This window comes from Candoia aspera, chromosome 2 (assembly GCF_035149785.1).
Source record: "Candoia aspera isolate rCanAsp1 chromosome 2, rCanAsp1.hap2, whole genome shotgun sequence".
NCBI lineage: Eukaryota > Metazoa > Chordata > Lepidosauria > Squamata > Boidae > Candoia > Candoia aspera.
The window spans coordinates 250,518,725-250,541,286 of NC_086154.1; the positions used below are offsets into that span (position 1 = coordinate 250,518,725).

Sequence of the window (22,562 nt, forward strand, 5' to 3'; positions counted from 1 at the left end):
TATCTTTTCCAGAGATTTTAAATACTTCCGCAGACAAAGAAAAAATGTAGCTCAGAATGTAGTCCAGTTTATTGTCTTTACGAGGCACTTGTGGGGTGGGGCAACCTTGAAAATGGTCTAGGACAGTTATTTCTATTATTTCTATAATATAACCAGGGTTCCATGTCACCCTAGGGTTCCATGAGAGGTCACTAGGGGTTCCTGGGAGATCATGATTTATTTAAAACATTATTTCAAATTCAGGCAACTTGACATTAAAGAGGTAAGTTTCATTCTTTATTTTTAGCTTAAGAATACTGTTAATGCATGTATACAGGCCTACCCATGAAACGAATATAATAATTTTGTAACTTGTGGCCTATATTTGAGCCTGAATGTGCAGGGGTTCCCTGGGGCCTGAAAAATATTTCAAGGGTTCCTCCAGGGTGAAAAAGTTGAGAAAGGCTAGTCTAGTAGCTGCAGCTGGCCAAGCACCATCCATGTGTTGAAAGAGCTACACTAATTGCTGATTGCTTTTGAAGCTAAATTGATGTAAAATCTTTTTGTGGCTTAGGCGCAAGTTATCTGCCGGCCTGCCTATTTCCACATAGCCTGCCCCACAGTCTTACATCTTCAGCAGGGCACTCTTTGAAGGTTTACTATAGGTATGTCTAACACTGATAATAAATTCTTTAGAGGACTGAAATGCACATTGTATTATAACTTAAGAGAGAGTTTTTACAAAATGATGTACTGTTGGTATATGACACCAGATAAATTATCTAAGATGTATAAAGGTACTTCTAGTCAATGCTGGAACTGTGAAAAACATGAAGGGACATTTTATCATGCGTGGTGAACTTGTGAAAAAGCAAAAAAACAAAAACAAAAACAAAACTGCAAACAAATACATATGATGATACAAAGAATGTTGAAGATAAATATTGAGATGAAAACCGAACTCTTGTTATTGGGATTCATGGACAGTCAAATAGAAAAAAACTTATGGAAGACTGATTTTATATATGGTAACTGCAGCAAGATTATTATATGCACAATGATGGAGAAATACCGAAACACTCACAACGGAGGAATGGATTGTGAAAATGGCAGAATTAGCAGAGATGGCAAAACTGACCTGTTTGGTCAGGGACAAAGCAGTAAATACTTTTATAAAACCTTTTATGGACTTTTTGCTGAAAATGGAAAAAAGTGACATGGTGGTTTTGGGATTTGATTACTGAAAAAATATTGAATAAGGGGCTGAAGAGATTATTGCAATGTTAAGGAGGGAAGAGGAATAATGAGTTTGCAACTGCTATAAAGAAGGGTGGAAGTTGCTTCTTTAACTATCTTTTCTTTCTTTCTTTCTTTAACTGTATTCTTTTCTGCATTATTTTTCTTTTTCTTTCTTTTCTTTATATATTCTGTATTTGTCTTCTGGCTACATAAAAACTTTTAATAAAAATTATGATGATGATGATGATAATAAATTCATTAGAAACAGCCACCCAGTGCTATTTGGAAATGGGTGGCATATAAATGTATAAATAAATGACTGAATAAAAAATCTTCAGCTCAACGGTGAAAAGACAAATAAAAAATATTTAAAAGCAGCACATGGGAAGATTTATTTCTTGCCTTTTTTTTAACACATACTTGCTGCTTTTTCAGAATCCAGCTCCATCTTAACAATTTCATTGTTTCTTCAAGTCATTTATGGGCAGGAAAAGATATTTGTACTCACAGATCCTCTGAATGATTTTCATCAGTTACAGTATTTTACTCATGTAAAGCACTATACTTTTGAAGCCAAGGCTCTCTTTTATGGTTATCCTCCATTATTCAACTCACCATCTAAAAGCTTCCCATGATATACAGCCAATCCAGCAACACGACCAATAAAGGTGAAATAAGACAAATGGTCTTCATTACAAAGTCCAGAATTAGGATTGATCTGAAGCGTGTAGTTGTCCCTTATTGAAAAAAGAAAGACAAAGGAAAGGATTGAAAATGAGTTTCATGCATATTTGATTTTCATTTTCCATCAAGCTGCAAAAATATACCTTTACAGTGTTACTTGAATGGTATAACTTATTTGATACATACCAGAAACGTACTTGCTTCCAAACCAAGCCAGCAGACAAAAACAAACTTAAGAGTACTTTGACAACTAAAGACTAACAGATTTCATTGCGGCATATGTTTTCATGGTCTAGAAAATGTTATCCTCATTTGGAGGATGAATATTTGATATAGCTAAATAAATTTGACCTTTGCATCAAAAAGTCACAGGTTGTACATCTCCTGGTCTTTTGACTCCAGATTTATTTCTTAGCAGAGAAGCTGCACTGAAAATGATTTTACACAGAAGACTCTGTGACTACTCTGTTGAAATCAAAGTTCAACAGCAGCAGCAGCAACAACAAAGAACTTAATAATCTGGGACCTATTTTGACATAGCCGTTTTGTGTAAATATGAGAGCAAATTCTTGGTAAATCAGCCAATAAATGCTAAACTATTGTTGTTCTATGTGATATTGTTCCAATCCACAATCACAGTATAATGTTATAGTGACAATGCAGCTTGATTGCCTTCTTAAAACATTTGCTTTAATATATGAGAGCCTGAATCTAGAGAAGAGGACTATTAGGAACAGGATATAATATGCACACTCTTTGACCTCTAGGCATTCATCTAGGAGATCTGAAGACAAACCGGGTAGCAATGGCTTGAACATGAATACAGCTTTCCTCAGGATCCCAATAAGTTCCCAGAACATGCCAAAGAGGTAGTTGCATTCAAGTAAATGTAAGTAAGAATGTCTCTTCAGTTCACCCACTGGACCCCTGGAGGTCTGGGGTTCAAGGCCACTAGGTATGTCCCATTTTCTACTTGGAAAGAAGCTCTCCATTTGTACAACTGAATGCCAAAGAGGGCTACTCTGTCGGTGAAAGTACAGCAACATCTATACTTTACCAAGAGTGCTATTTTATATCCTGTTCCTAATACTCCGTGTCCTATGCAGACTGTGAAAGGAAATCAGTACAGTATTGAGCATAGGGAAGCATCTCTTTACCTCTAGTGACAGGCACATTTTCCAGTATGTTCAATCCCTATAAAAGCTATATAATACAGGTATGGACATCTTGCATGACAAGTGTTGGCTTTAATGAATAGATAAATCTTTTGACTAACCTGTTAAGTGCCTAAGCAGAACATGGAAAAAATGACTTTAAAAATGAGATAATACTTCTAGGGGAGGGACTCTTATCATGACAATGCCTTTGTGAATGTATTACATTAATATGTAGTAATTCACTACTAGCACTGTGATATTGTTGAGACATGACAGGTGAGAAACTAATCACGGCTCCAAACATGGATTTCTACTGGATATGCAGCTTAAGATATTGTAGTCTGTATGGGTTTGATGGAAACCATCTACCTTCCAATACCTAAGTCTATTCTGCATGGATCAACCATATTGAAGCAAGTTTAAATCAGCCTGGCATCCAAAGCTGCTCTTGGCTAGTATGCAATAGTATTATGAAGGAAAAAAGTGTGTTGATGTAGCAGAAGGAGGTATTCTGATGATCTATTGCATGGTTAGGACAGTTTTAACACAACAGTGTGGGAATAAACAAGATGAGGTGAGCTATTCTTGGGTTAGGATTATGAAGTTTTATCAGTATCTGTGTGCCTATACCTGAATGTATAACTAGTACATTTAAATAATAGTTTATCGCACCCAGAGGGATGTCTCCAGGTTCTAACATAATTCTGTGTTGTTTCTTGAGAATCTTTCAACTGAGACACCAGTAAAGGAATTAGGAGGAGAGCTTCTGTAGGTGAAATATATTTTTCCATCAGCAATCAGGCCTCTCCTTAGGTAAGAATGCTACTAAAAATTCTTACTCTCCATGATAAGAAGGCTCCTGGAATGAGTTTTGTATATGTAGTACTTGGAAATATCTGGATTAGAACTTGCTTTTACACTTCTGACTTTATTGGGGGGTGGGTTATTTATTCTAATTCAAAATTGGGGAATGGGATACTACAAAGTCTGTACCGCTCTTGCTTCTTTCATTACCAGACAAATTTCACTTGAGTTTGTTAACTACCTTGCATCTGATTTTGAGCAGAAAGGAAGAAGATAAACTGAAATAATGAATGAATGAATGAATGTTTAGTTTGAACACAGTGGAATGTGTCCAGACTGGCAATGCTGCTTGATTCACAGAATTCTTGTTTCCTGTCATTAAGGGCTGTTTCAAAACTATTCTCTCCTTTGCACTCTGTAACTGCAAAACTCCAGCAAAAGCAGCTGGTCCTTAATTAAATCTCTTCACAAAGGAAAACTTTCTCGCAAATTAATACCAGACTACATAATATACATGAATAACAAACAAAAGGCAGAAGCTGGAAACGACTGGCCAAAATCAGTATGCCATAGTACAACAAACTGTTCAGAGTTCAAAAGGGTACATCTTCTGTTGAGCAAGCACATTGAACTTTTAAATATAAACACACAGAGTGAAATGTATACATGGCATGTACTATAAAATTCGTAGTCCAAATTACACACTGAAAGTGAAGTACAGAAAGAAGGTCACAGAAAACATTCAGTACAATTAAAGATATTAACCTCATATGTGGTTTTGATTGTACAGAATGTTTTTTATATTACTGGTCTGTCTTTCCCTTGTTTTCATCCACAATATACTTACGTTGCTGAATATTCGAAGAGGCCATAGTAGGGGTTAAACATTTCTTTGGACAACAGGAAGAACCATTCTCTGGCCACTCCTCCGTAGTCAAGGCCTTTTTCTGATTCAAATTCTATCCAGAGTCTGGCTTTTAATACGTCAGGTCTCTTCACTGACATGATTCTTCTATACGATTCTTCAAAAATATTATTTCTGTGGAGTTTCATCTCAAATCTGTTTGGTATATCGGCCTTCATGGAAAAAAGCATATTCCATACACTGACTGGTCTGAATGCATTTACTACATCAGCTATTTATAGAACAAATAGTACCAATCGAAGCAAAAATTTATAGCTAAGGGTTGAACTGTGGAGTCCTTGGTGCTCTCTGAGCCTTGTTGTTTTCTTGCAGACGTTTCATTGCCAGACTAGGCAACATCTTCAGTGCGAAGAGGAAGTGGGCCTTGCTCTCGGTTTATATTTATTTATTTATTTATTATTCACATTTCTATCACCGCCCATCTCCCCCTAAAAGGGGAGAGATACTGTGGCTTGCCCTGCCTAAACAACGTTTACATACCATTCAAAAGAGACAATAGAAAAGCCAAAAGACCAGAACACCTCCTTGCCAGCAATCAACACCCAGATATACAAAAATCAACACTAGGATTAACACCAGTTGAACCATCAAACACCACAATACACCCTAATCAAGGAACTATTAACTCAGTCAATCAACCAAGCAGCAAACAACAGCCCAATCAAAGAACTCCCCAGGAGAGAACAACACCCCTACCAACACAAGCAGGGCAAGCCACAGTATCTAAACTGAGAGCAAGACCCACTCCCTCTTTGCACTGAAGATGTTGGCTAGTCTGGCAATGAAACGTCTGCAAGAAAACAACAAGGCTCAGAGAGCACCAAGGACTCCACAGAACAAATAGTCTTGCTAAGAGTGTGACCAAGCATTATTCTTTTCTTTTCAATACAGTGGCTGCACAGGTTCAATTAAGAACATCTAGAATTCTTCTAGGTGACAATGTGTCCTGCTGAACTGCAATTATTCTATGAAATACATCCCTGTTTGTCACTCACAGGCCTTTCTCATGGCCAATCAATGAGCAGGTGTCCAGTCTCTCTCGCTGCCAAGGCTAAAAGGCCATAGAGGTACAGTGTCTAGTGACTGGACAGGGAGGGGGTGTTTCCACAGCAGACTTGCTGAACCTGAAGCTGAGTAAATCACTGTTTTTGGCGGTGTCACCTCCAGGCTCATGCCCGAAGTCTCTTAGATTGTCTACATGGGAACTGTTGTGATGGAAGAAGAAGGAAAACACCATTTCTAAACTGGGACAACTAAAGACAAGTCTATGCTGTCTTAGCAGTGGGCTGGGGATGACACAGAGGCCCTCCGAAATGGTTCTTTGACGAACAGCTTCTTTGACAAACTCTCAGTGGCAAAAATCTATGTGAATTTGGTTGTGTGGGACCCTGCTTTAGAGGGAAAGAAAAGCTGTGAGCTGATTAAATGGAAACAGTGGACAGCTGGAAGAATATGGAACAATGCAATGGAAGTTGAAAGAGAAAAAAAGGGAAAAGAGAAAAATTATGCGTAATTAGAAACTGCAGCGTGGCATAGTAAAATGTATTGTAGAAAGCAACATATGATAAGAGGAAGGTTTCCTTCCCTATACTAAGGCTACCAACTCTATCACAAAATAAGTATTTACTTACTGGTTTCTTTAACTTCTTCCTGAAGTAGTCATACTTCTGTTTAAACTCCCTGGAATATGGAACAGCCTGGAAGACATGAACACTGTACTGTTAGCTTAAAGCATCAAATGACCATGGAAGATCTACATTGGGACCACCCACTTCTCTTTAATTACTCATCTCCTTAGCCCTCACTTGATGCCTATGGGTCTATACGATACATTCACAAGTCTGTTTAGATATGTTATTTCCCACCCCTACAGGAGCTGAATGTTGAGCATTTTAAATTGCCTACTTGTCTCAATATACACTGAAATTCTTCTGGTTAGGTAGTTACCTAAGAAAGAAAGAAAGATGCAATTTAAAAGAAAGCTTGGGCTGGACTAAGACTTTCACCAGAACCAGAAATGGATTGAGTTTTTGTGTGTTTGCATTCTGAGGTTTCATCCCAAGCTCAGGACAAAACAGAATGTGCGGTTCCATGTTATTTTGAGTGTTCTGCCTTGCAGAACAACAGAAACATGAAAGAAAAGTTTGCTCCCTTGTTTTTGATTTTAGAAACAAAAGTAAATGAGGTAGTTGCCCATATTCAGTGCACCCTAAACAAACAAACAAACAAACGTTTAAAAAGCCATTCCTTTGGCCATAGAGTCACTGGTAGGTAGCAGTCAGCATGGACACCCATCTACCTTGGTGACTGTGGGATGAAAAACAATGATTTGTTTTAAGTTGACGGTGGAACACTTTGAAGCTTTTTTCATTGGAACCCAACTCATTCAATATGTTCCAATGGAATGTTCTGAATGGAATAGTTGATTTTAAGCTTAGAATAAAAGGGTTTTTTTTTCATATTTGCATATTCCTATAGGCTCCAAGCCTTCCTAGATATCTCCATTATTTCTAGATATCTCCATTATTTTCAAGAGAACAAGAAATTTTGCTCTCTTGAAAATGCTTAATTTTCTACTAAAGACATAACCTATTTGCAAACTAGTTTTATTATCTCCTTTGGGAAAATGAAGACTCCTGTCATAGCTCCAGAAGGATGCATGGATGAAATAAGATTCCAGATATGCCGAAGCGGGAAATAGCCATCTGCTTGCTAATGCTATTTCCTCACAATGGGAAAAATTCTGTGCAGAAGTTAATAGAGCAAAACACACACTATTCGTCTAGTCAACATCTTGAAAGCTATTTGTTTTGCAGTCTACAATGAAGATAGGTAACAATTATGCTTATATTTGATTGTTGGGTATGGAAAAGGGCAAAACAGCCCTTTTCCATACCCAAACTGTAAGTTTTATCTTTTTTTCCTTCAGGAAACTGAAAGTCATAAAGTGAGGTCAGGGTAGTGGTAGTAATGGGTCAAAGTAAAACTCTAAATTAGATTCTTAAAAACAACTCTTTTGTGAGTTTATGGAGGAGCTAAAAGAAAACTGGTTTCCATCCTTCAATTTATATCCAAAGCTAGTTTGAACTACAGCAACCTTACAACAGAGAGCATCCTATCTGTTTTCAGTTCTACAGGACACTCTAGCTCAGCGTTCTTCAAACTTGGCAGCTTTAAGATGTGCGGATTTCAACTCCTAGAATTCCCCAGCCAGCATGAAATCCACACATCTTAAAGCTGCCAACTTTGAAGAACACTGCTCTAGGCTGACATTGGAACCATACTGTGTACTCAGTATGGTAAGGGGTACTCAAGTACTGGCATCCAGTTGGCATCTTCTTTCAGTAAATCTGGAATAATGGTTGATATGGGATTAGATGGACCAATGTTTCTAACTTCAGAAAAGGCTGTTTCCTCTCTATCAGACTGCTGATAGGTGAGTAAGAATGGAAATTTGTGTATGATTTGGAATGGGTTATATTCTCTCTGCAAAACCAAGTTCACTGTTTGGGATTCTTTTTTAGCACTTAGAACTATCTAGAGAGCTAAAAGGTTGGATGAGAAAAATGGGTGTTATCAGTGCCACTATAAGGGTGGACCACAGGTTCAGCCTCCAAAGTCAGCCATCCTCTTTACTCATGATGTTCTTTCGAAGTTCAAAAAGTAATCACAGCAGCCTTTTTGCAAAAGAATTCAAGCTTTCTGGGTAGTACTTACTGGACCTGTAATAGCAGGATTCTGCAGTCTGGGGTCTTCCCACTGGGTAATTTTATTATCTGAAAATTAAACAAGAAAAATTGCAACACGAGTTCTTTTCTCACATTCCATTTTTAAAACAAAAACAACCACAACAAAACAACAACAGTAGATGCTCAGGTACCATCGAAGTAAAAAGGACTTTATAAATGAAAGGATCATTTTAATCAGCAGCAAGGAGCAATCAACTTTCTTTTGGTTTCATCTAGCTATCTGAATCCCATGTAAACTGACTCTATCATGCAGAGATTCCATTCTAACAATGGGCAAAGTATTTTGAATTTAACAATTTAAACCAGCTGTTCTGAGCTTGAAACAGCTGTCTGATGCTCAAAATGTTTCCAAAGTGGTTGGGTGGGGGGGAACCCACTATCAATGTAAAACAATTGCTTTGCACTTGGAAATTTTGAAATCTGAATGATTTGAATTCAAAATATTTCACATTTGGATGGCACATACTTTAATGTGATCCACTAAAAGGAAAATATTTGAGTACACTGAATGTAGCATGATTGCAATAAATTTATTACATATATTATGTAATATATTTGCAATCCCTAAGCAGCACTTTGAATGGACTTTAAGTCTGGGGATGTGGCAGTTCTAGTTCAACATATCAGGGGGAGGGTGGATGGGTGCCAATTTGGGAAATGCTGATTTGAGTGTTCCAATCAAGCTTCTGTACAACACAGTCCTTAAACAAACATTTAAGTCCTTTCCAGACTACCTTTCTGGCTTCCCTTTGCTTCTCTTTCCAATTTTAGTTCTAGTGAGGCTCCATCCAGATCCCTCTAGAACATACTGATTTGCCTACAATTAGGGAAAAGATTTCCTTATTCTGAAATCTTTATTACAAAGAGCAGAGCAAGGTTAGGAGTTTAAAGACTGCAATAAAGAAGTAACTTAAGACAATCCAGAGAAAGATCTTCCCTGAATAATTTGTCTAACAGTTTTTTTTTAAACAGGGCATTTTATGATGGTAAAAGATTAAGCAGAGGAATGAACTGCTGTGCATGCTTTGATGAACTGGGGAAGCACCGAAGCTGGTACCCAAATCATATGATTGGTTTTCTCCGGATAGGAGAACCACTGTGCAATTCTGGGCACCTAATACAAAACTTCTTTCCACAGTTAGTTGCCAAATGTATGTATGTACGTTGCTGACTTCTAATTGCTGGTGATCTGGCAAGATCTAATTGAATTTTTGAGAAAACAGACTCTGTTTTTCATTCCCTAGTATAATAGAAACTATTTTGTTTGTTTTATACTTTTTGGAATCCTCTTTTTCACTCTGTGCTTAACATATTTTAATAAGGAACAACCACCCTTCTCCCATACAAATAATTTAATACCCGATGCTCACAAAATATTTGTATTAACTCAATTTCTACATGTTAAGCCTTGCTGCCTAGAAGACAGCTTTACCCTTCCCTTTCTTTCCTTTATCCTCACATTCTCCTCTTCTCCTCTTCCAGTGAGGGAGAGGAGGAGGAAGGAAAGAAGGAAGGGTATTATTCTTCCAACTACCAAGAAAGGTTAATTGGACATGTACCTTCTTACTAAATAGAATTTGGTTAAGGTGCAGAGGTGATGAAAGGGAATATTGTCTATTACTTTTCCCTATGTAGTCTAATTCAAAATTCTTATTTCACAAAATAGATTGTAGATTTTCATAGTACAATCTTTTTTCTTAGGAAATAAGCTTTTGGGCAGCACCCACAAACAAGGAAAAACCCCCACACAATTTGTCTATAATGCATAACATTGATATGGATTCCGAAGTACAAACTGCATTTTTCCAGGAAAAGGCCTAGCACAACATCACAACGCTCTGATGACGTTCAGAAAGCTATTAAGGACCTGGCTATTCTCCCAGGCTTTGGGGCAGAGTGAAGGTTGAGCCCCTGCTGGATGGGTCTTTTGGGTTACATGTTGTTTTGGGATGCTCATGATTTCTTTCTGTCTTTTGTAATTTTTTAAAAAACTTTTTAAATTGTAAGCCACCCAGAGTTGTTGGGAATTGGGCAGCCTATAAATTGTATGTTGATATGAATAAATAAATAAAAACAAAATAGCACTATTGTAATCCTGTGCTGTATGACTGTGGCTGTATTCCTTTCCCAAAGTTGTCAAGGCAGCTGCAAATATTGGTAAAGCCTAGAAAGCTGTTCAACACTGATGAGCTTTTAAACTGTCCTTTATCAGAGGAAAACTATGAATGGTTCACATTGATGACACCCCACTCTGCTTTGTTAATTGGCAAAGTGGTTTAGAAGAAGTGTTGTTTGAGAGTATGATGCAATCAAGAATGCTTTAAACTGATTTTTTTTAAAACAGACAGCTATAATGGTTATCAAGAAAAACTCCAACATTCACAGTCTAAAAATACCCTTACTTTGGCCCTACTAAATGAATTTCCCAGGTGTAGCTGTTGGAAACAGTGAAATAAATATAATTAAGATTTCTCTCAAATTTTCAAGTGTTTGCAACAGAATGTATTTATTTGCTAGATTTATATCACATCTGTCCTTTGGGAGCTTAAGGCAGCGTACACAACACCACCTTCAATTATTCCACATCAAACCAACCCTGTATGGTAGGTTGGGCTGAGTGATAGTGGTGATCCAAAGTGACCCAAAAGAGACAGATTACAAGTACTTTATCAATTAACAATTGTAATGTGTTAAAAACCCATTGTGTTTGTTGAGACCTTCTGAGATTGCCTGAAAGCTTTAGGTGTACACAAGCTCAACAATTTCTCACTTGATGGGGCTGTTAAAGACCCACTTTTCTAAAACAGTCACTGTTTTAGATAAACTGTGTTTTGTGTTTTTTAGAAAAACAGTATTGTTTAGTGTCTTTTTAGAAAAGACTGTTTTGTGACTGTGGTATCATCACTTTGGCAGCCGGGCTCAGAAGATCTCAACCAGTCTTGGAATTTAGAGCTGGTGTTTTTCCAGTTGGGTTATGATTACATGCAACCTGCAACTGCAAAACCAACGTATCTCCCCTCCTTACCCCACCACCCCCACCCTGCTGTTTCATCCCAACTGAAATCTTAGATCAGTCTAGCCACTCTATGATGAAGATCTGAAGTGAGTTGCTCATGAAAGCTGATGCCCTTTACTAAAATGTGTTAATTGGAAAAAGGTGCTACCAGATTCCTCCTGATTATTTGCTACCATAGACTAACACAGCTCTCCTCCTACAATGCCAAAGTTAGACTTGAGCCTGCGTCTTCCCAGTACTAACCCAACATCTTAAACCCAGGTCCTTTCATTAACAAAGAGCTCCAAAGAACAATCTGCTCCAGTCCTTGTGACAGAAATGCTGGTTTTGACCTATAAAGCCTTACATGGCACCTATAGGGCTAACTTTTCCAACCAGAACTGGAAGTGCTGGGAAAAGCTGTTTTCCTTCCTGGGAAAGCTATTAATCATTCCCCATTTCCATGAAGTGAGGGGAGCTGAGGCCAGGAAGAGTTCTACTGCTGCCCTGGTCCTATGGATAGTCTCCCCCCAGAAATCAGGTATGCTCCTTCCCTGATGGGATTCCAGCAAATGCTACAAAGATTTAATGCACAATTGCTGCCATTGTTTTCCTGGGATTGTTTGTGTGTTGAGGTTATGTGGTTTGGAATATCCTGAGGAGTGAAGGCTCTATTTGAGCTGCAGTAGCTTATTTTAACATACATTTACTTTTATTGTGACATCTTAATTTTTAAGGTTTTCTTACATTTTCATTATTGTATTTATAATGTTTTCTCGTGTTTTTATTACTGTAAACCTCCAGAAATCCATGGTTGATTCAGTGGGTTATATAAATGTGATTAATAAAATAAATTCACTGAAATAAAATAAAATCTGAATCTAGCAGTGAAACTGGCATGGCCATCAGTCTTATTGTGCAAGAGAAACAGATGCACCACGCAAGGCAAGAGACATATAAGCTTGCATGACTGCAGTGCTTCAACCAAGCTGGTTCTAAGACACTTTTAATTGCAAACAGGGCAGAGATTCACTGAGCTGTGCCTGATTTTACTCTGCTCCCTTTACAGCAGCAGAAAAAATATCTATTGATACTGCTGCAACGAAAGACAAGGCCTTACAACTGATGGCAACAGAAAAGAAATGTTTAATATGCAGTGCGCCCACTTCTGTGCCAGTGCAAGATTTAGAAAAAGGAGATCTACTATTCTGAGGCTGTTAACAGAGGCTCAGACAGACCTGTTTTGGCCTGGAGTAACAGACATTTGGGGAAGCAGAACTATTTAAGAAGAAAAGGAAGGTCAACAACAGAAAAGGTAGACCCTAACTACTGTCATTTCTGTCTTCCAAAAGTAATAATAAACAGAGAATTGGTCACATAGCATTTAGGCATTTCTTAGCTAATTCTGTAACAATTCTCTGAAGAGCTTGATCTGGTCCCAAATACAGACTCCATTCTTTATTTTAAAGAATATGATTCTACTTAAAATCTATTCATGCATTTTCAAGATTCAGAAGCTATTTTATACAGGCAATCTTTATAAATAAATAACTTAAAATATTATGCAATTAAGTATCATGGTTAATTGATGGATATTCAAAGACAACAGAGATGACAACACTGGTGCAATATTTTTAAAGGGTTAATTTTTCAAGTTTCATACAGCTGCTTTCCTTTCACATTCTAGCTGAAGATGTTGAACAATTATTTATGAAGATTTAAAAAAAATCACAAACATTCCCAGCTGAAAAACAATTATTTCTGTTGCCACTTGAAAATCAAAACACAACAAAGATCCACACACTTGTTCAGAAGTGCTGTAATAGGACATATCTACAATGAAACGCCATTTAGACTAGGACTTCAAGGAACAAAAGTGGATAGAGATTAACAGGGTGGGTGCAAACTAACATGCCACAAATAGAAAATAAGGTCAGAACTGGCGTTGCCCCAAGACCTTCTTTAATTAATTTGTGAGGGGAGATTCTATCAAAAATTTCTTCTACTACATATGTATATACAGACTCATGGCTACATCATTTGTTTTTTCTCATCTTATTTTCTATTCCTAGGGTGTGCTTCCATTTATTAATAAGTGCATATAAGCCATGGGATCCATCCACAACACCAAAGAGAAAAAATAAAAGAAAATCCAAAAAATTCAACAAAAACAACCACAAAGAAGAAATGTTAATGCTTCACAAGATCAAATAGGGACAAAGCTTGATGAGCCAATTAAAGCAAGCTTTTGGTGAATTGTACAGTACCGTAAGAGGGCACTAAGTCTCGGGTATGAATCTCGCCACATAGCAACACCTGGCTTCCTAAATGAAGAGTAAAATTACAAAGCTTTCACTTCAATAATGATTACCTCCCTTCATCTATTTGCTGTAGAACCTGCATGCCTACTTACTATGATCTATATAAAATGTTCTTCCATCCAAATGAATCCTTTCCTCCCAACCAGGCTGTAATTAAGAAAAAACAACAAAAACAACATCAGAAGCAGAGTTAATATTTATTGCTGTATGTTCAAACACTTCTTTTAAAACAGGCATATACTTTCACTTATTCTCCCTCTCCTTCTAAAGGATGTTTCATGCATTATACCCTTAAATTGAAATTGTAGAGTTCACCAATATGCCCTGATCCATGCTTGGCACAGGCAAATTCTTTGCAAACGCTGCCTTTGGATATTGAATAGGAAGAAAACGAATTCTACAGAACTCCATGGCGATTTGCTTCTTCTAGTAAACAGAAGTTGTTGTAACCAGTGATTTATAAGTCAATCCCCTGACTCATGGTGCTACTGAAACTCGCCCCCCAAATCCCAGAGCATACGTAGAACACATAAGGAAGGGAAGAGAAATTACTGTTCAACTAGTCCAGATGTAGCAACCTTTTGAGGTGGTAGGCATCTCTATGCAGTCTTGTACATTGTTACCAACTCTCTCCTGAACCAAATTTATGCATTAAAAATACATAGGTAAAGGTAAAGGTTTCCCTTGACGTAAAGTCCAGTCGTGTCCGACTCTAGGGGGCGGTGCTCATCTCCGTTTCAAAGCCTTGGAGCCGGCGTTGTCCATAGGACACTTCCGGGTCATGTGGCCAGCATGACTCACGGAACGCCGTTACCTTCCCGCCGAAGCGGTACCAATTAATCTACTCACATTTGCATGTTTTCGAACTGCTTGGTGTGCAGAAGCTGGGACGAGCAACGGGAGCTCACCCCGCCGCGCGGTTTCGAACCGCCGACCTTCCGATCAACAGCTGGGTGTAATTAAAAAAATGAAAGGTAGCCAAAATATCATAAAGTCTAACATAAGGACATAGAGATCTTATGAAAATTGGCTACCTTGTGCATTTTTTACCACCTTAATTAATTTTATAATGTTGGAGGTCAGGTAATAAAACATTACCAACCCTTGAGCTACCTCTTTCCAAGACATATTATATCACTTTGCTTCTCCAGGAGCCTACAAAATCTCAAAGAGAGAAGAGAGAAAGTACATCTTCCTCCTTCTACATCAGGAGTGGGGACAAGATGGCTTCTATTTCATTAAAAAATATTTTTTTTAAAAAAAGAAGATAATATATAAATGAACAAATGAACGAATGAATGACAGCCAGACAGTTTGGTGTAGTGGTTAAGGCATCAGACTAGAAACTGGGAAACCGTGAGTTCTAGTCCCGCCTTAGGCACAAAGCCAGCTGGGTGACCTTGGGCCAGTCACTCTTCCTCAGCCCTAGGAAGGGGCAATGGCAAACCACTTCTGAAAAATCTTGCCAAGAAAACTGCAGTGTCTAGCCAGTCTTCGAGAATCAGACATGATGGAACAGATAAAACACACACACACAGAGTATGTATGTATGTACGTGTGTGTGTGTGTGTGTGTGTGTATAAAATGTTATTAAAAGATATACACACACACATATATACTGTGTGTGTGTGTGTGTGTATATTCTATTTCACAAGTTGTGCATATGCAGAAAGGGCCAAAAGTACAGTTGCTCCTGCTGCTGCTTCCAAATCCCATCTGTTACCACACCCTAACTTTCTTTAAAAAATAAAATAAAATAATTTCTTTCCCTCTCATTAGCATTTTGCAAGAGGGAAGAGTAGGAAGCCATTCCTGCCTTTTTCAGAAAAAACCCAACTTGTTGGATGAAAGCTTCCATAGAGAAGATGGTAACTTGGCACTTTTTGCAAGAATTCAATTCTGTTTGGGAAGGACACCACTTTTTCCTTTTCTCCATGGGGAGAAAAAGAAAAGAAATGGTGTCACTCCCACATAGAACTTTTTTGCAAAAAGTTGCCAGGTATCTTCTTCCTATCTACTCACACTGGGGTACAGTACGTGTGAAGTCCCTGTTGGTTGTGTTTTTTGGTATATGGGGTGTGGTTACCTGGATGCGTAGGATTTTCTCTTTACTGTTTTCTATTTTTAATTGTTAGCTATTCAGAGTCATTCTGGAATTGGGTGACTTCTAAATCCAAAAAATACCAGCAACAATAATATTGCCGAAAATTAAAAAAAAAAAAAAAGACACATGCCCACAAAATAATATAATGGAATGGTTAATGAGCTAGTCCTTCTTTTCTCCAACAAGGACAGGACTCACAAGGATTGTGACAGTTCCTTCCCATTGTGTTTTTTGCAAGAGGGAAGAGCAAGACACGACTGGCAGTTTCTGCATTGACTTTAAGCAGAGTAAAACCAGTTTCTTTACTCCTCACAGTTGAGGAAGAAAAAAAAAGTTTTTCTAGTGAACTGAGGATTTTGGAGACAGTAAGAAGAACAAAATCTGAACAAAAAAGGAAAGAATCTACCTCTTGTTTGTTCTACAGAATGCAGCAAGGAGATGATGCTGGTATGTTACAGGTATTTTTTTAAAACAGCTCAAATTACAGGAAGATACACAACAAAAAAGCTCTTAAAATAGAGCTTTTGGGAGGACAGCAAGGGCTTGCCGAATGAGAGAAGGCATTCACCTAAAGAAAGATTTATCTAATTGTACTTGCAACTAAAGGAACGTTTTACATATAATCTGGAGTATTTACATTCATAAGAACAGCATGATAAGGACATTAATCTGTTCTTACATTTGAGAAATGTAGAATTAAAGTACAGAGATAATACAGAAGGTACTGTTGAATTAAAGTACAGAGATAATACAGAAGGTACTGTTGAATTAAAGTACAGAGATAATACAGAAGGTACTGTTGAATTAAAGTACAAAGATAATACAGAAGGTACTGTTGAATTAAAGTACAGAGATAATACAGAAGAGCAAAAGAACCATAGCTTTGCTGTGCGTGCAAGACAGGGAAAGGAACTTTTATTCAGTTCTCAAAAAGCTGGATATGAATATTCTCAGGTTTACAATATAATATACTCTAGTATTTTATTTATTTATTTATCAAATTTTTATCACCGCTCATCTCCCCCACACAGGGGACCCTGGGCGGTTCACAATAAAAAAACAACTGTTTTCTTAACTTGAAAACAGTATTTACCTTGCCTTAGCCAATAATCAAAAGGTGAGTGAACTGTTCTAGGGATTCAGTACATTTTTTTTTTAAATCTGGTAATTAAAAACGAATCTAATCTTCTTCCTAGAACAATTAACATAGAATAAGATAATGACACTAAGTACAGAAGGCCAGGTTTGGAAAATACATCGATATTAAAGATGGCTTGATTGAATTACTATCTACTGCAACAAGAGTCTACACAAAATGACTTCCTGTTGGTGGCATAGTTTATCATTATTTTTAAAATGAGAACCAGGAAGAACACATGGCTAGACAAGGGCTCAGACCATAACCTTGGACAGAGATTCCATACCAATAATACCTGAAAACTTATGGATTCTGGATGAGAAGTTCTCAGTAGCATATTGTAATGGTTACTGAAGCTGGGTTGAAAGAGTGCGCTTGAAAAGTGGACTTTTTTTTTTAGACACAAATAATAGCATAAATATTGTTATTTATAAAGATAAGGTCTTTACTCAACAGTAGGCTCACTGAGTTCAGGTCAACTTGCTTTCAGTTACTTGCTTAGCTCAGTGTTTCTCAACCTTGACAACTTTAAGATGTGTGGACTTCAGCTCCCAGAATCCCCCAGCCAGCCATGCTGGCTGGGGAATTCTGGGAGTTGAAGTGCACACATCTTAAAGTAGCCAAGGTTGAGAAACACTGTCTTAAACCACTGAGCTACATTAAACCAACCTGTTTGTCTGTTCTTTTAAAAAAAATTAAATGTATAGATGGCTAGCTGTGATGAAACTGTGGTTTATCTTAAAGAGGCAGACAAACTGAGAGGGGGAGAATCCAGACCACTGAAAATAGCAACAGTGGTTCTATTCTTTCTTCTGAAAAGAAAGCAAAATGGCAGCATCTTTGCCTCTAAGTGTAATCTTATGGGGAAAAAAACGAACAAAACAAAAGCTAAAATTGCAAATGAAGTCAACCAAATAATAAGCTGAGTTTGTAAAGGCTAATAAAACACAGAGAAAATGTAAGCAGACATTTAAAAGCAATCTGCTGTCTATATTATGAAATTAGCCAAATTCTCACATGGCAAGTAGCATTATTCCTTCCAATTAAATCCTGTTTACTGGTTTTGTTTGAGTAGTAACCATCATATATGCAGGACCTGCAAAGCCATAACCATCACTTACGGCTATTGTACCATGTTGTACATCACAAAGAAAACTCAGAGGAACCTATCTTTTCACAGTGAAGCTTTTTAATGTTGCAATCAAACCAATGACTATTGACATAATCATACGAACAATCATTCTCTCTCTCTCTCTCCCCCCGCCCCCTGCACCTGGGTACTTTCCAGATAGGTATGCTCAGCAATTCTTTGCAGGGTACCCAGGCAAGGAAAGGTTGCCCAACTACAGTGGCAGCAAGCACAAAGGTTTCATATGTTCAAAGGTGCAATACAGATACTTACAGGAAGGGGCCCCAAGTCGTTTGGGTTTAAAGCCGCTTTTGACCGCAAGTGTACTGGAAATTTCAGTCGGGGATCTTCCTGAAGTGATAAGCAGATTGCTGTAAGAACATCCTTACTGAAGCTACATCCTTATAAGGGCCTATGACACTAAACTTACTTTCTTGTTCAATCACACTTAGATTTCAGAAAGAATAATCTTTGGCAGCAAAACATTTAACATTACTACTTTTGCAGGCTAACGCAAGCAAGTTATGCAGCCATTTTCAAGAGATTGTGTTGGGTTATGTAGTTTCTCTCCTTTTCAGTAAATTAGGCTAGAGATGACCACATTTACCAGGAGATTGCATAGCAAACCATTTCTTTCTCCCTTATACCTGCAGAACACCTGGAGCTGAGAAGCACTGCATTATGCCTTGGCTGTGATCCTGTCAGACCTCCAAGGGAAGAGGTTTCTATGGCAGTGAGCAGAATCAAGTCATTCTGATTTCCCCAACCTGGTGTTATCCAGACATATTGCTTTGTGGCATGTGGAGAGCGTCAAAGTGGGGAACCTTTGAAGGTTGATACACATCTTTCAGTTTCTTCACCTTACAATAACTTTGTATACTGAAATCAGATGTATCCTCATTTTTTTTTGTTCTGTGTTAAAAGAAGTCAACACATGTAATATTTGGCAGAAAGAGGCTGAAGGGACAACTTAGATGTAATACTGTAGTTGAAGCAGTATGTTAAAGAAAGAGCATGCAGGTATTCATTGTATCTGTACAATGTTCCATCTTTGCCAGGATAAACTCAAAATTCGGACAGTCTGTTCACAGAGCTTCCAGCCTTCATTTGAGAATCCTAATGTATCTTATGAGCTTCATGAGAACAGGGTAGAAACCATTACCATTTCCCTATCCTTCCAATATCAATGGTTAATTACAACTGTATAATTATTTTATTGACCATACAGTAATGTATGAACAGCTGACCCTATTAGATTTGGTTGGATAAATAGCATTTCACTCAGCACAGAACTGGGCTATTGATGTCATTTTAACAATTTTTATATTTCATTTTTATCTGTAAAACATATGGACCTCTTTTGTTGTTGGCTGCCTTACCTCATGGCTCCTTATTCTACAGATATGTGAATAGCCACACCGGAGTTAAAAGGAAAAATCTCAGACTGCCCTGTATGTTTCTTAAGACAAAGGTAACCCTCACTTCCTTCTCTTTTATATTAGTCCAAAATGCTATGTATTATGATGTAATCATTATTTGCTGTTGGAAACTATGAAAAACTGGTTATTTTTAGCCAGAGCATGATTTTGGGTAGGAAAGAAAAGAAGAGGACGACCAGCAGCAAGGCGGATAGACTCAGTTACAGTAGTGATGACCGCACCATTGGAAAAGCTGAAGGACCAGGTTAGGGATAGACCATCATGGAGAAAATCTATCCATGTGATCAGTAGAGTCAACAATGACTTGATATCAATCAATCAATCAATCAATCAATCAATGATTTGGGGTGCAGTGGCATATGTTTAAAATATTGTAAACTGAATCTGTAAGAGGAGAAACATTGTTGAAACTTGTTACCAGAAAACAAAAACTAGCAAACTGAAAAAAAATACAACCTTAAGTAGCAAAACAACAACAACAACCTTTACTAAGTGGAATTACATTTAAAGAATAAATAAGTTGTCTAATAATTGTGTGGACCCAATCTTTGGATTGTCCTCTACTGAACAATTATTTGGATGCAGTGTTTCACCCTTCCCTTATCCCACCCTTCCCTGATCACACACATACCCAAGAGGTGAAAGTTCATCTTACCCATGTAGTGGTCTTGGTGTTGTGATCAATGAAAAAGGGTCTGCCATTAGGTGCTATTCGCATCTCCCAGCCAGGAGGTAAGAAGCTTTGTGTCAATTTATGCTGTGGTTTTGGAGAATTATATGGAGATGGCTGAGGAGACTGTGGATTGGAAAGGGTGTCCTTCACAGCTCTTCGCACAGGAGAGTCCTTGAGAAGTCCCTAAAGAAAAGAGAAATTTTAAGAATTACAGCTATCACTTTGGAGTGTAGTATGAATGACAATCAGTACCATGACCTACTCAGATCCAAAACCAAAACAATGGAAGATGTCTCCACCATTGCAGTGCCTGGAAAAGAACTAATTACATTGTCATGAGTGTGCACAACATATTATTTCTTTTAAGCTAGGTAGGTTTTAGTCCCAGTAATTAGACCACTCCTCCCAGTCCAAGAAGTGGGCTTGTCACAGGACTGAACATGAAGTCTTGATACACCCAGTGACAAAAGTTGCACTCTTCTGCCTGTACTTCTGATGTATCTGTCTCTAGGAGACAGTGAAGCTGCTGTCTCTGCAGAACAGGTCCTGGGAAGCCCATGGTCATGGGCTGGTGTTGATGCTCCAGCCAGAAGCACCTGCACACTCCATTCCTATCAGACCTGATCCAAGGCCATTGCCTTGTGCTGGGCTTGCAGATGCTGCCACCCCACCCCATGTATGGAGAGTCCTTCCATCTGAGGACCCTGGAAGGGTGAGGGAGCAAGACTATGACAGCCTGGGCATCTGGGCATGGAGGTGTGATCTCTTTTCAGCCTACAGCCTAACAAGGAGACAATGGGAGCAGTCAAATGGGTAAGAGCAGGTCCTGGCCTTGGCCCCAGCACTGGTCCTGATGGTGCCTTGAGTGCAGGGGCCCCATGGCCTGCCCTGCCTGAGCATGGAGGTCTTCTCAGTGTAAGAGAAGATCTAGTACATGGTGCCTGGAGAGATTTCAACCTCTGCCTGCTTCCAACAATCATTATTTTGCTTCACATATGAGGCACTATTACTCTGAGCTCTATCTGAGGTAGTCCTTGCTTAACAACCATTAGTTCAGCGACCATTCAAAGTTACGACGGTGCTGAACAAATGGTAGTTACAACCAGTCCTCGAAGTGATGGCCGTTACAGCACCCCTGCGGTCACATAATCAAAATGCAGGCACTTAGCAGCCGACCTGCATTTATGACAGCTGCGTACATGTCAACTCCCTCCCACCTCTGCCCTTTTGGCTGCCCTGCACTCCACCACCACCTACCCCTGCCACCCCCAGCTGACCACCATCTTCTTCCTCCCACGACTAATGAGGCATGCCCGGCTGAGGCAGCTGCTGGCCCTTTGCAAGGCCTCCCGGACACCACGCAGGCCTCCCTGATGCTGCTTGGGAGGAAGAAGTTGTTGAAGATCAGCTGGAGGCGGTGGGGAGCAGCAGGGATAGGCAGCCGCGGCAATGTGCAGGACAGCAAAGGGGCAGAGATGGGGGGCGATAGGTCGTGGGGAGTTGAAGCAGAGGCAAGCATGGCAGGGCAGAAGTGTGAGGTCCTTGCCTAGTGATGATGTGGTCCTCGGCTAACAATTGCAGCTGGGACCACTGGGATTACCGGAACTGCCATCACTAAGTGGTGTGGTCACATGATGTTTTGCCTAACAACTGCTTCGCTTAGCGATGGAAATTCTGGTCCAAATTAGGGTTGTTAAGTGAGGATACCTGAATCTTCTTTTGAGGTTGATGACCAGTCTTGCATACAATATCCTGAGTCTAGTTGCATCATATATTTATAAAAGCATTTCAATTTTTATCCCTTTATCAATGATTCTCATCACATTCTTAAAAATATAACTGGGTTTAAGCCCTGCCAAGTTTTCCACTAGAAGTCAAGATCCCTTTTCCTTGCTGGTCATCACCAGCTCAAATGCCATCACATGAAATTTGGATTCCCCTCACCTTCTATATGCATCTCTTCACATGTGCTTATGTTGAACTGTATTTGCCACTTTAATACAATTTTTCCAGTTTGAAGAGTCCCTTTTTGTTGCATACGAGATAACAAAGAAATCATAAGATCATCTGCTCTACCAAAGGGGTGGGATAAATGACTTTTCTAAAACAAAGAAATCTCTCTTTCTCTCCTTCTCTCTCTCACCCAACCTCCACCAGGAGGATTCTGCAGCTATGCAAAATGCAAGCCATGGAAGTGCGTGGGAAGCTCAGAGAAGGGAACCAAAC

General features: G+C 38.7%; 1 protein-coding gene across 2 annotated transcripts in view; it reads right to left on the minus strand.

Moving 5' to 3' along the window:
• Positions 1-22,562, minus strand: part of NEDD4L (NEDD4 like E3 ubiquitin protein ligase) — a 284,464-nt gene that overhangs the window by 23,483 nt on the left and 238,419 nt on the right. For both annotated transcript variants that reach the window (XM_063295785.1, XM_063295784.1), the window contains 7 exons: positions 20,319-20,519; positions 18,498-18,575; positions 13,946-14,000; positions 8,506-8,564; positions 6,420-6,485; positions 4,711-4,940; positions 1,834-1,955 (listed from right to left, as the gene is read on the minus strand). In XM_063295785.1, the coding sequence (XP_063151855.1) occupies positions 1,834-1,955; positions 4,711-4,940; positions 6,420-6,485; positions 8,506-8,564; positions 13,946-14,000; positions 18,498-18,575; positions 20,319-20,519 (811 nt within the window). The remainder of the gene's footprint in view (positions 1-1,833; positions 1,956-4,710; positions 4,941-6,419; positions 6,486-8,505; positions 8,565-13,945; positions 14,001-18,497; positions 18,576-20,318; positions 20,520-22,562) is intronic.